General features: G+C 41.3%; 1 protein-coding gene across 2 annotated transcripts; it reads left to right on the plus strand.

Annotated features, from left to right (window-relative positions):
* Positions 1-411: 411 nt before the first annotated feature.
* LOC148021955 (metalloendopeptidase / zinc ion binding protein) lies at positions 412-13,500 on the plus strand. 2 transcript variants are annotated; one of them, XM_087697493.1, is made up of 17 exons: positions 412-1,383; positions 1,586-1,891; positions 1,972-2,112; positions 2,235-2,367; positions 2,562-2,675; positions 2,795-2,868; positions 3,444-3,518; positions 3,663-3,755; positions 7,646-7,706; positions 8,222-8,554; positions 10,683-10,809; positions 10,884-10,983; positions 11,084-11,153; positions 11,268-11,429; positions 11,525-11,620; positions 12,114-12,430; positions 12,686-13,500. In XM_087697493.1, exons 1-17 carry the CDS (start codon positions 1,258-1,260, stop codon positions 13,184-13,186), a joined length of 2,829 nt encoding a protein of 942 aa, XP_087553619.1. In that variant the 5' UTR covers positions 412-1,257; the 3' UTR covers positions 13,187-13,500. The 2 variants fall into 2 exon arrangements, with proteins under 2 accessions (XP_087553619.1, XP_087553620.1); XM_087697494.1 differs by having other exon boundaries at positions 414-1,383; positions 11,268-11,420; positions 12,686-13,499.
* The last annotated feature ends 200 nt before the right edge of the window (positions 13,501-13,700 follow it).

Raw genomic sequence — 13,700 nt, forward strand, 5'->3', positions numbered from 1 at the left:
ATATCAGATTAAATTAGAATTATAAAGTAACTGTTAGCTCTGATTGTTAATTCCTTAAACAAATGCTGCTTAAGCTCCCTTTTACAGAGCAAATTTTTATTAGAGGCAGAGCTCCCAATGACCTCCATTTTTATAATTATAATTATTATTTTATATTTGTATTTATAATCAATATTAGAGAAAACCTCAGTAATACCTCGAGCCCCGAGGCAGGCCCAAAAAAATTAAAATCAAAGGAAAAAGATTTCATAAAATAATTACGATCTATCTTCGAGTAAATCCCTCATGCCCGAGGCAGAGTAAAAATTTAAAAATAAAAAAATAAAAAAAATAAAAAAAGGACTGCCTTTTTGTGCACTACAGGAGAGAGGGAAGAGAGAGGGGTACCCCACTGTCAGTGGGGTATCTGCCGCCATAGCCATTCCTAAAAGCTCTTCCCCTCCTATCTCCCTCGCATTCTACCTTTCTCTGTTTCTTTGCGCCTCAGCCCTTTCATGTTTTGTGTGCTCCTTCATTTCCCTCTCTTCCTCCTGCCTGGGCCCTTTCATGTTTTGTGTGCTTCATTTCCTTCTCTTCCTCCTGCCTGAGCCCTCCTCAGACTCTCCCTCCTTCCACCCTATATTCTTTCTATTTTGCCTCTTGGGTTCTCTCTTCGCTAGGCTCTCTCCTCGCCTTTCATTGTTCCTTTTTCGCTGCTGGGTTTAATTACGTCCTGCCCAAACAGCCATTTTTCGGAGCAATAACTCTTCCCCTTCCGCTTTCCCCATTTAAATTTTACATGGGCGCGCATGTGCCTTCCAATGCAGGTGCTCGCATGTGCACAGAGACGGTACAGAGTCGTTTGCATGTCCTTCAAAGCATGCTATAAAACAGGGGACATGGAGATAAACAACGGTTTTCAATCTGTTAAGAAGCCGCTATGCAGGGTTGTTTGCAAAAGGAGCACAAGAGAAAGAGGAGGAGAAGAACAGAGTCTTTTGGAAGGCAGCCGGAGTCTTGTTTAGTACTTGGAGATCCTTAAAGCAGAGAATATACCTGGTCTCTAAGACATGCATAAGAAGAGGCCCAATCCTTCAAAAATGGTTCTTTCACACAACAGGGTTTCCTGTGGCCTCTCACGCCTGCGATCATTGAGCCACATTTGAGCAGAGAAATGCGGTCCTCTAGGGTTCTGCCTGGCGGTTTTTCTGCACGAGTTCACACTGCTCTGTTGCCTGTGTTGTCTCCATCCTCTGAGCAACTTCCGCCCACACAGCCATGTCTAGGGGCAAGAATCAAAATCAGCTCTTTGCAGGCGCATTGTACGTGCAGCAATTGAAAGTAATGTTGGGCACTACCTCCGTTACCAGAAGGTGCAGGAGATATGTTCAAGGTCTTTTCAAAGTAGGTGATGGTGCTTAAGAAGCTGCAACTTTATTTTTAAGAAAACTGTGCAATTTCCTTAAATCTCACTTGCTAATCAGGCCTTTTGCAAGTTATACTTGACAACAACTGAAATAGAGGATGGGAGGTTAAAACTGAACTGTCATTGTTCTACTGCACACCCTTAACCAAATCGAATGTATGGTTCTCAACCGTGATGCAGATGCTGCTACTGCTCTTGTGGATTGGAACCGCAGGATGCAATCATGAATATAAGAATGTTTTGAAGCCTGTGGCTAGTAGAGATGTGGGCCCTCCTCTGTCTCATTCTTGTATTCATGACAAAATATCTGTACAAAGACGATATTCAGTTACACCACAACTGTATGAAAATAGCCGGAAAAGCAGAACTTTGTTGGCTTTGTCTGATCAAGCCGACACAAAGCAGCCGATTAGGATTTACTTAAACTATGATGCTGTTGGACTCTCTCCTGATCGAGATTGCAGGGTGCCTGGACAAGTTGTGAAGGTAATTTTGTGCATTGTTTGTCAGTAGACTGGCTTGACTGCTCTAGAACTTTGGTTCTTACCGTTGTTCTTAACCTTCAGCTTGGGGAGCCAGCATTGCATGCTGGTACTGGTGTCCCTGCATGCAATCCTCATGCAGACCCACCTTTGTATGGTGATTGTTGGTACAACTGCACCGCTGACGACATATCTGGAGATGATAAAAGAAAGCGTCTACATGAGGTGCCATGCCAGAACCACCTTGATGTGCTTATCCATTATGCATGTGAAAAGATTCAAGATTTTGTATCAATCACTTGCACCAAGTATACTGTGTCTCACCTTCATGGACTTGACCATTGTAGGCGTTAGGTGAAACTGCTACCTGGTTTCAGAGAGCCTTAGCAGTTGAACCAGTGAAGGGTAGGCTGCGGCTTAGTGGTTACTCTGCCTGTGGACAAGATGGAGGAGTGCAACTACCACGAGGATATGTAGATGGTCAGTTGTTACACTTCTTCTGCTTATGCCAATGTTAGCTTTCCTGTCTCAAGGATGTGCTTGAAAGTTTTCCGTTGGCCAATGTAAGATTACCCTTATCACCAAACATGTCTTGGTGAGTCTTTAATGTTTGATTGGTGTTTCTTTGCCTGTAAAGCTAATGTGGAGCTGGCTTTTGTTGGCTCTTGATTCAGAGGGAATAGAAGATGCAGATCTGGTCCTTTTAGTGACAACCAGACCTACAACAGGGAACACCCTTGCATGGGCAGTGGCATGTGAAAGGGATCAGTGGGGCCGTGCCATTGCCGGTGAGATGCTATATCTAGCTTTGGGAAGCTGGACTCATTATTTAATGAAATTAAGGCTTGTTGTCCGGCTTCTGGAGCCATATTGTAGTGGCTATCACTTAGATGTGGCATGATTGCAGGACATGTGAATGTTGCTCCTCGACACTTGACTGCGGAAGCAGAGACTTTGCTACTAGCTACACTCATTCATGAGGTAGGCTTACCTGTATGTCGAAGAGGTGAATATGGCCACCAGCTGTTTTGTTATCGATATTACCTTTCAGTTTTCTGGTTTATTATGGCTTCCATTTCTCTCATGCTCATCATAAGCAAACTTGCTTGCGCCTAATCTGTCAGTAGGACTTCATTTCATTCACCTGGGAAATATACTAATTACCTAACTTTATTAGATCATTTGTCTCTTTAAAAGCCGGGGTCTTAGATCCGTAATTGATTTTAATATGCCTTTTCATATTTTTCATTTCAGTTTCTTCAGGTAATTGCAAGTCATCTTTTTAATATGCCTTTTGAGATTTTTCATTTCAGTTTCTTCAGCTAATTGCAAGTCATCTTTTTTGGGGGGGGCAAGGCTGGACTAGATAACTAAAGTGTGCTGATTTTAGCTTCAGGCTTTATAGCAACATTGCATCTGCGTTACTTAACTCTGTAGTGTTGTTGTATACATTAAAGAGGGTAGTGTTGTTGTATACATTAAAGAGGAGTCATGGAAGCTGTACAAGCTGTCTGAAACTACCAGTGCATTTGTTGTTAATTGCTTCTTACTGACAGGTCATGCATGTTTTGGGGTTTGATCCACATGCATTTGCCCATTTTCGAGACGAGCGGCAGCGAAGAAGAGCTCATGTAAGTTAACTTGTTTGATATATTTGTAATTTTCTCTGAAGAGGGTTTTTTGGATGAAAGGAAAGTAAATTGTATTCTAGATGAGAGGTTTATTGTGTAAAATCCTGATGAAGATAACTCACAATGGAAGCTTGATTTTGGCAGGTTCTGGCACAGTCAGTGGACCCAAAACTAGGCAGGATGGTTACACGTGTCGTACTTCCAAGAGTGATGATGCATGCACGACAGCATTATGGGGTATAGTTCTTGTGCTCTCTAAAGTACCACCTCATTAATTTGTACCCCATGGCAGACACATATGTCTCCAGGTGGCTTCTGATCACCCACTATGCTCACATGACTTTTTATGTACTGTACTTCATGTAGGACCCTGAGGAGTTGGAGTGGTTTGTCTCCTGGCACTGCTAATATATTTTGTGTTCAGAGTTAATATGCAAAAGTACTTAAATTTCATCCTTTCAGGCCCTGTTAGGCAGCAGTGATCAGGCTGAAGCTTAGGCATTGAACTAATTGCCCCTAAAACAGTGTTCTTAGAACAAGTATATCACTCAATGCTAGAATTGTATTGATTAACTTGAATGCGCTTGAGCAGGTGAACTAGAATACCTGTGTATCTATGCACTGGCATTGCTGGAGTTTTATGTTGGATAATACTCAAAATTTACTGCATTTTTAAGTTTTAAGACAAGAAGAGCCTGATTTTTCAGTTAAGGAATGCTAGCATATGGTTGCCAGACCTAAGTACTGCTAAATTCCTTTCTATTAGCTTTTAAATAACTTGAAAATGTAACTAGTAAGAAGTGTTTTTCTAGAATTACCCTTAAAATGGGGATTCCAGGTTACCTTTCCAATTTGAAACCAGTATCTTAGTAATACCTATTTTTCCTAATAGAAGCTGATAACTTAGAGAACAACTAGGTCTGGAGTGTGGGAACAAGGAAAGAGAGTTCAAGGGTGACAACTGTTTTATGGTAGTTTGCCTTTTACAGTAAATAAGAATGGGTTCCTGCCAAGTTTATCTAGAAATACATTGGTTTTATTTTTGGCTTTAGATGCTTGAAGCATCAGAATAGACTAATCATTGGAGCCTTTATGGTGAGCTCTTTCTGACTTGCTTGACACTTGCTTGCAGGGACTGCAGGGTCACTTAGTGCTACTTTTTCTTCTATTGTGCGAACCTCTGATTTGGTGATACTCAGGCAGCTGAGATCACCACTGCCTTCCCATTTATGAAGTCTAGTTCAACCGGATGTCTGATAGCTACGTTTTCAGTAAGGAGGAGAAAGAAATCTAGTTCAACCAGATGTCCGATAGCTAGGTTTTCAGCAAGGAGGAGCAGGAGAGGCTATATATAGCCAGTGACCGAGCAACAAAGAAACCAGGTCTGCCAGCAGACAATAAGTCTATAATGAGAAGTCGGCCAGTCTAAAATGCAGCTGTCCAGTTCTGAGTATCTAAATGTGCTGCTCAATATCCCAGCATACCATGCAAGTTCCAAGTAGCAGCCTCTGAAATGCACAGTAAGGTGCCCAAATACCCATGGTATGTACAAGCTAACAGAACAGAACATATTCAAGGGCTGATCATTGAATGATGGTTGATCAGCAAGTCCACATTTTTGGGGGCTGGGGGGCAGGAGATGCACAACCATTGGGCACACTCACCGAGCATAGATCACGCTATTCCATGGGCATCAGCACTCCTAAGACCCAAGGGCCAACCCTTCCAATGAACAAGAACTTGTCTAGCTTAGATCATTCTATACAACTCCCAAGCTCCTAGAATAATCATCTCATAGCATTCATGGAATAACAATTCCTGAAAATCACACTAATTCCAAAAGAGGTCTCACACAGACCAAAGCGAGTATAGATAATGGATTGTAGTTACATGGAACGGGCTTTTTTGGGTCCACTTTCACTCTTCCCAGTTCCCATCTCCCATCTCTGTGCCTATTCCATTTCTATGTGAGTATGTAGTCACAGGGAATGGCAAATCATGGCCGTCCCTGTTCGTTTCGGTGTTCCCATTTCCCGACCCATGTGATAATGAAATGGATTGAAAAAGCTGTGTCCATGGTATAACATGAAAAGGCTTATATGCATCAGAATACACAGGCATGAGCAGAGATGTGTCGAGAAAGAATGTCATGACTAAACTATGCTGTAAACAGTATATTGAATGCTGTTTTCTTCTGCTTGCTCAGCATCAATTTCATGTCTCTTTTACGGAGACAGCAATGCTTGCAATCCACAAACACGAGGGCTTCAGACTCGATTGTATATGCTGCTCCAAGCTATGTCCTGCTGCTCATAGAGATGAGTAATCACGGATGCTGCCAGGCTAGGAAGGCAATGCAGTTGGGCTACTTATGTTGATGCTGCTGCTCTTCATGTTGATCAACTGTGGGTGCTCTCATCTTTGTCTTATGCAAACTCTCGGGCAGAAGAGGATGTCACTGTGGAGACCTTGATTCCACCTCTAGATCTCTAGATCTCTAGACATACTTATGCTAAGCACAAAATGCTTCCAAGGTTTACTATAATGCAACACTAGATGTGCCAATGCCAAGCATGTGCTATAGTTACAGCATGATGCATGCACATCAAAACTGTGCGAGCTCCTTGGAATGTAGTACTGCCCTGTGATCACAAAGAACTCAATGGGAGGCTCTCAAACATAAGTTGATGATGCTGTATTCTTTCTCATGTTGATCACCTATGGCTGCTCTCATCCATGTTCTTACCAAATGCTTGGCACAAGATGATTTGCAAATTGCCACTTTGGAAGCCTTGATGCCATCTCTAAATTAATCTAAGCTAAGCACTAAATCTTCCAATGCTTATTATAAATGCAAGACAAGATGTGCCAATGCCAAGCACATGCTATAGTTACAGCGTGATGTATATGCATCAAAACTGTGGTAGCTCCTTGGAATGTAGTATTATCCTGTGATCACAAGAACTCAATGAGAAGTTCTCAACATGGGTGGGCAGTTGGATTACACTTTGATTTTTCCATTTGAACATTTCCTCCCTTTACTGCAACCTAGTGTGGCATAACACTTTATCTGCATCAAAATAGCATAGATAGAGGAGGCAAATTAGACAGTGTCAAGCAAACAGGGGCCTTCAAATACTCTTTTCAAGTGAGTTTGGTGGTAGTGGTGTTGTACTTGCTAAATGATTTTATAATGGCTGTTTTGGTGGTGCTTAGGTCACTTTTAGCTGGATACAAACTGTTGGACTACACTTCTGTGAGGGTTCAGTTGGCTCTAGCAAAATAAAAATTAGCATCAGCCGAGGGGTTAGGCTTCAGCATTTAGCCCAAGATCTTCTTGAGGTGATAGTATGGCCGACGTCCTTGTTCAGTTGAGAGCACAATTTCTGGTTGAAATCCTTCTGAATTCTCATCACCTTTTGGGGTTTTTGGTTTTGGTCTCTGTTCTTTGGTGCCTATGTAAGCTTTTGTTAATGAGAGGATGTCAATCTAACTTGTATTGTTTTAAACTAGTTTGAATCTTCTATTGCAGCAAATGATTATGCCGTCTAAGATTAGGACTTGCCCCTTGTCCGTTTTATGTTTTCTAAGGTGTGAGTCTAGCAAAATAAAGATTAGCCAAAGGCCAAGGGTTGGGCTTCAACTTTTGGGCCAATAATATTTTAAGGTGCAGTTGTGCCTAATATCCTCCTTTTCCATTAAGAATGGACGATTCCTGGTTGAAAGTGTTTCTGAATTTTCATCTAACGATCGCTTCTTTTGAGAGTTCTGTTACATGTTCTTTGGTACCAGTGTAAGCTTATCTTTAATGAAAGGGCTTCAATATGTTCTTCTATAATCTGAAAATAGTTTGGATCTTCTTAGAGTTTTATGTTAACTGATTACTTCTAGTTTGACTTGCCCCATGCTTCTCATCTTGGTTTTAAGTACGAGTTCTTTTTATGGGGTGGGGGGTGTGGGAGGCGCATCTTAAATGTTTTTAATGTCATGCCCATATTTGGAAATGGAATATAGCATATTAAGCTTGAGGAGCTTGCTGTGGCTTCTGGTTTAGATATATACTACATGCCATTGGATTAGACATCAGCCATTAGGTTTGATTTGCTTGGGCTGGCTTTGCATTGCAGGCATTTTCTACAGAGTTCAGTGGCTTGGAGCTTGAGGATGGTGGGGGCAGGGGTACTGCAGGTAGTATCCCTGTTGTATAAAGCATGGCTCTCTGTAAATTTGTGTTAAGCTCCAAAGAGGCGAACTGATTAGATTTTCAGTTGCAAATGTTTGATTTTTTACAACTGCAAAAGGAGTATGGTCGTGTTGTGCATTTGTAATGGCTGTATTTTGGACAGAAAGGCTGTCATTAGTCTTCTATACTTTTTATAATGAAGGTTGGAATACCATGGATATTAGTTTTTTGGTCAAGGTCAGAAATCAACATTAAAAATGGCTGGGGTGCCTTGTAATCCCCTGCAGGTTCTGTCTATTTCCTAGGTAGACATATCAGTAAGCTTAACCAAAATGTTGTTGCTTGTAAGCCCTTCTTCAAGGCCTCAGTCATCCGGAGAACATCCTGTGAGCTCTTTGTGAGCAGTTAGATTAGCTGAAGCTGAATAATGTTGGGTCTTCTTCAAGCTAGAGATATGTTTGTCTGAAACCTTATATTGCTACAAAGGCAAGGTTTCACTTCATTGTGCTTATGTGTGCAGGGTCTCACTGGGAGAAAAGACTTTTGATGAATGAGATAATGACAGGCTCTGTGGACACTAGGTCTGTTGTATCGCCAATGACACTAGCCTTGTTAGAAGACAGTGGCTGGTATCGGGCGAACATGAGTGTAGCAGAGCAGCTTGACTGGGGAAGGGGCCAAGGGTTTGAGTTTGTGTCCAATCCTTGCAACCTCTGGAAAGGTGCATATCGATGCAATTCATCTCATTCATCGGGCTGTACGTACAATCGGGAAGCAGAGGGGTATTGCCCTATAGTGAGATACCCTGTTGATCTACCTGTATGGGCTCAGTATTTTCCTGAAGCTAATAAAGGTATGGTGCACTTTCAACGTGTGCTGAACTTTTTAATTGCAGTTTTTTGCTCATTGTCTTAACCCTGATTCACTTTGGCATCTTGCCAAGGTAGGACTTAGGCACCACATGGTGATGTTTTGGCCAAAACCATTGAGTATGATTGAGCCTGTAATGCATATACATGGAATAGTATTTTCTCTGCTATGACTTCTACTAAATTTTCACATTTGTATCACGTGTAAAGAAAATTTGTTGTAAGATATCAGATGATTCATTAGCCTTTGTGACATGTAAAAGTGCTATTTTTATATTTTTCACCCAGTTTTTCATTTAATGACATCATATTTCTCTTCACCTTGTTGTCTGTTAAATGCGCTGGATCTTTCATTCTGTCCCTCTTTAGCAGTATAAGTCTTACTTTAACATATTGGATGAATCATTGTTCACATGATGCAACTCTCTTTCATAGGAACCTATGAGAGGGCCTCTGTTAAATAGTTCTAGTTCTGCTCCATGTACAATTTTCTGTCACATGCTGTAGACTTTCACAAACTAGTTTGGTTTGGGTGTGTATGCGTGAGAAAACTCATGTGAAATACCCTTAATGCTGTTATTTTTCTATGGTTCTGGAGCATGCTCCAGCATAAAAAGGTTACTGTGTCCGTAGATGAAATGTGTTAACTTGTTAGCCTTTCCAATAAATGTGCTGCTTAGGAGAGAGTAATAGCAAAACTACAAAATATAGATGGAATATGTTGCAATTTGTTGGCCTTTGCAAGAAAAGTCCAGCTGCAGAGAGAGTTTTAGCAATAACTGCAAGGTTTCTTGCAAGAAATGCTTTGCTTAGGAGTGAGTGTAAGAAGCAACCATAAAATGAAACAAAGGTTTTGTTAAAACTTCTTGCCTTCTGCTTTGTCTTGCTGTTCTTGTGGAAGTGTGTATAGTATATACTGGAAGTTGTGGAGCTGTGTATAGTGAAAGTTGTTTAGAGTTAAACTTGAGAAAGTTTGCTCTGTGCAAACTCTATTCAGGTTACTAGGAAAAAATTACTTAAGTCAACTGGGCTTTTCAAGTGGATAATCTTTTCAACATAGAAGCAGTAGTGCTGGTGCCAGGACTTCATAGGGAATTTTGCTCAGTGGGCTCCAAAAACAACTTCATGGAATTGGCACTGTTTTCATGTGGAGAGTAGAAAGTGGGTTTTCACCTCCTGTCAGTAGCTTTTGAAGTATATTATAATTTAATATCTTAGTTGGGTGCTTATTTTGGCCATGGCATTAGTTCTCCTAGGTTTTAGACCTGATCATCTCACAAACAAGTGAAGTTGTTTGAGTCAGAGGCAAAAGCGAAGGTGAAGCAGTTGGGAGTCTATTCCTCTCATTACTCTTGAAGTCCATGTTGTAGGCTAGAGTGCATGTATTTCTCTCCTGTCAGCCAGGTCAAACTGAAGATTCGGGGACCATGAGAAGCCAATTCTGCCATTGCCACTCGAGCATGACTTGCTCACTTTTACATGCAGAATTTGGGCTTTCCTTGAAATTATTTCGGGCTCGAAAGACATATAGCCATCTTGTGTTGTTTCCTGTTCTGATAGCTTCACCAGTATTCGTAAGCAAGAGGAATCTTCTGTGCTACTTGGCTGGTGGACCAACCACTTTCAGTCTTCATAAGCTGTGTTGGGCACGTTGACAATTGGCTAACATTAAATGCCATTGTGCCTGGTTCTAATCCATGGCTAGCCAATATATGTGTGACAGGGCGTCTCAAATTGTAGAGGAATGGACTATCAGTGCACAGGTGCAAGTTGCAACAAGTGATCTTCTGGTAACTAGATAGCTCAATTAGTACATTCGTTTTTTGAAAGTAGTTGGAATCCTACTGCTCTCTGTAATAAGAGTCTTGAGAAAGGATGGATGCTTGAGATGGATGTTTGAACGTTTTGCAAAAATGAACTGACATGAAACTTTAGACTTGACATAAGCATTGAAAAGCTGAAACTGGAGTTCATGTAGTGAATTCTCTCAAGGAGGAGCACTTCAAGTCTTTGTGATGATGCACCTCTGTAGGTTTATTAAGCCCAGGGAGGAAGCTTCTTTCATCCAGAGTCCACAGTGGATTCTGTTAGCTAACATTGAAATTCAAACAGGCGGGCAATCATCTCTAGCAGATTATTGTGCATATTTTGTTGCTTATTCTGATGGATCATGCACTGATTCCAACGGTGCACGTGCTCCTGATCAGATGCTTGGGGAGATTCGTGGTCGAGACTCCAGGTATAGGCTTATTTCAATGAAGAATCATATTTTGGAACTTCACACTCTTAGTCTAAGGATATGATTTTGTACAGGTGTATGTCTTCTTCTCTTGTACGGAAAGGATTTGTTCGGGGAACACTCACTCAGGGAAATGGATGCTATCAGCATCGTTGCAAGAATGCAAGCCTTGAGGTTTGTGATATTTATTATTTCTGAAAGTGTCTATGTTTAGTGATATAGATTTGTCTGCATTTTTGACATTCTTGTGGATTTTGATTAATCTGCATGACAGGTTTCTGTTGATGGAATCTGGAAGAGATGTCCAGAGAAGGGCGGTCCGATTGAATTTTCTGGATTCAATGGTATGCAATTTTCTCACTTTCTGCTCTCCTGACACTTAACTGGATTTATTAACTCTTGAACTTACATCTGAAAACAAATTTGGGCTGCTATTGACACTAATTGTGGATCTACAGGGGAGTTAATTTGTCCACCCTTTGAGGAGCTTTGTGGTAAGGATGATTTTGCTATGCCTGGACAATGTTTGAATGCATGCAGCATGAATGGGGAGTGTGTGGACTCCAAATGCAATTGCTTTCTTGGATACACTGGAGCAGACTGCAGTATAAGTAAGCCAAGTACTGTGTATCTCTCTCCTTTTCATTTAGCATATGGGCCTGTCATTAATGGAACCTAAATAGCATGATATGGTCATGATGCTCGTGGCTTTCAGGACAATGCCCAAATGATTGCAGTGGGCATGGATCATGTACACCAGCAGGCTTTTGCAAATGTGAAGGGGGTTACACAGGAGCAGACTGTTCAACTGGTAAGAACTCTCTGAGAAGGTTGTGAGTGCTCTTACCTTGCATTCTGTTTAAAAGTCATTTACCAATGCTAGTTTTTGTAGATGAAAACCCATTATTTGTTCTGGTAGATGAGAAATCATTTCGTTTTGTTGGAATATTTTGTGAAGAAGCTCAAAGATAAATAAAATGCAGTCAAAATTTTAAGCACCTTCAGCTGAGTATCTGAGAGATAATTATCATTACCTGTTCCTTTGTATCTTTAAAATGAGAATGTTCTGAACTGTGAGATCTTTGGTTTAATCTTGCTTAAATCCTGGCACATCGTGTAAGTCTAATGGGGTCTAGAACTATACGCACAAGTTGTAAGTCTAATGGGGTCTAGAACTATACGCACAAGTTATTTCCTATTTATAAGAACGAAACTGCCAGTTCACGTTGCAGCTATTTCTTTGTATCTGAATGTTAGTAATTGCACATTGTGAAGTCTCATGTGGACATACGATTCTCTGGCAGCTGGATGTGATGAGCAATGTAGTCTCCATGGTGGTGTCTGTGACAATGGGGTTTGCGAGTTTCGATGCTCAGATTATGCTGGCTACACTTGCCAAAATAGCAGCGGTTTACTATCTAGCCTATCCATCTGCAGTGACGTGCTTGTCAAGGATGCAGAAGGTCAGCATTGTGCTCCCAGTGAAGCAAGCATCTTGCAACAGCTGGAGGCTGCAGTAGTTTTGCCAAACTACAATCGACTTCTTCCCAATGTCCGGTACCTCTGGAGACTTTTTGACAATGGCAACTGTGCAATTACAGCAAAGCGCCTTGCATGTTGGGTTAGTATCAGATTCAACATATTTTAAAAATGGTCTGACGTTCGCATGTCACATTACGTCTTTGTCCAAGCCTGTTGATTGGATGGCAAATTTTAAAAAAATGTTCAAGAGTCTTTGTTCCATACTCTGTGATTTGTGAGATTTACCTATCACCTAATGGTGATGCTTACTACTAAGTTCTTGCACAACCTTGTTATTTAATTCTTAAGATTAGCAGAAGAAGGCTTATGGTTCATATTGTTGTGTTTGGTGCAGATCTCCATTCAAAGGTGCGATCAAGATGGTGATAATCGGTTACGTGTCTGCCACTCTGCTTGTATGTCTTATAATTCAGCTTGTGGAGCTCGGCTGGACTGTTCAGATCGAACACTCTTCAGTGGGATGGATGAAGAGGGTGTTTGTACAGGAGATGGTGGTATGCATTCTGGGTGGCATTATCATCTCGAGTTAATTGTAATCATAGTTTTGGGAGTGCCTCTGCTACTTTTATTGCTATGGGTGTGTAGACACACTTGTTGGAGTTCGCTTTCTGTTGCAAAACCTAATGACCTGCACATACTACTACTAGATGGGATAAAGCGACCCCATGTCAATGATGAAGAGTTCATGGCTAGTGGGAGCAAATCGGTCGGAGCATCACTGTTTACTTATACATGGTTTATGCTTAAACAGCTTTGGTTAGTACCACCTCCTGAGGTTTCATCAGCCCAAATTTTGTTCAAGCTGCCTTGGACGTCAATAGCCAGGAAAAAGTGACTGTTATGTAAAAGCTTTAGGCCTTCCTCAAGGTGGTGCAAATCTGCCACTTGAAGGTCTTAACATATTTGTCAGATATTGGGGAGTTCCAATTTAAATGAGATTGGCCTCCCCCACTCATGACATTGTATTTCACTCAGAGGAGAGCAATTTTGCTGTATCGGCCTGTACAATATTCCTTTTTGCCCTCCAAAGCAAATATTGCCTGTTTCTAGACTGGACTGCCTGTACCTTTATAAATTTGAGATATGCAAACCCGACACACCACCAAATCCACTCCCTCAAAAAACCAAAACAACACTGCAGCGCGCCCCCCCCCCCCCCCCCCCCCCCCCCCCCTCTTCTTATTTTTGTACAATATTCCTTTTTGCCCTCCAAAGCAAACATTGGATGTTTCTAGACTGCCTGTACCTTTATAAATTTGAGATATGCAAACCCAACACACCGCCAAATCCCCTCCCCCAAAAAACCAAAACAACCCAACATATAATGCACATTAGTTTCTTGGTTATTC

Source organism: Lygodium microphyllum, chromosome 17 (assembly GCF_053477565.2).
Source record: "Lygodium microphyllum isolate KBCC chromosome 17, Lygodium_microphyllum_v1.1.10, whole genome shotgun sequence".
Lineage (NCBI taxonomy): Eukaryota > Viridiplantae > Streptophyta > Polypodiopsida > Schizaeales > Lygodiaceae > Lygodium > Lygodium microphyllum.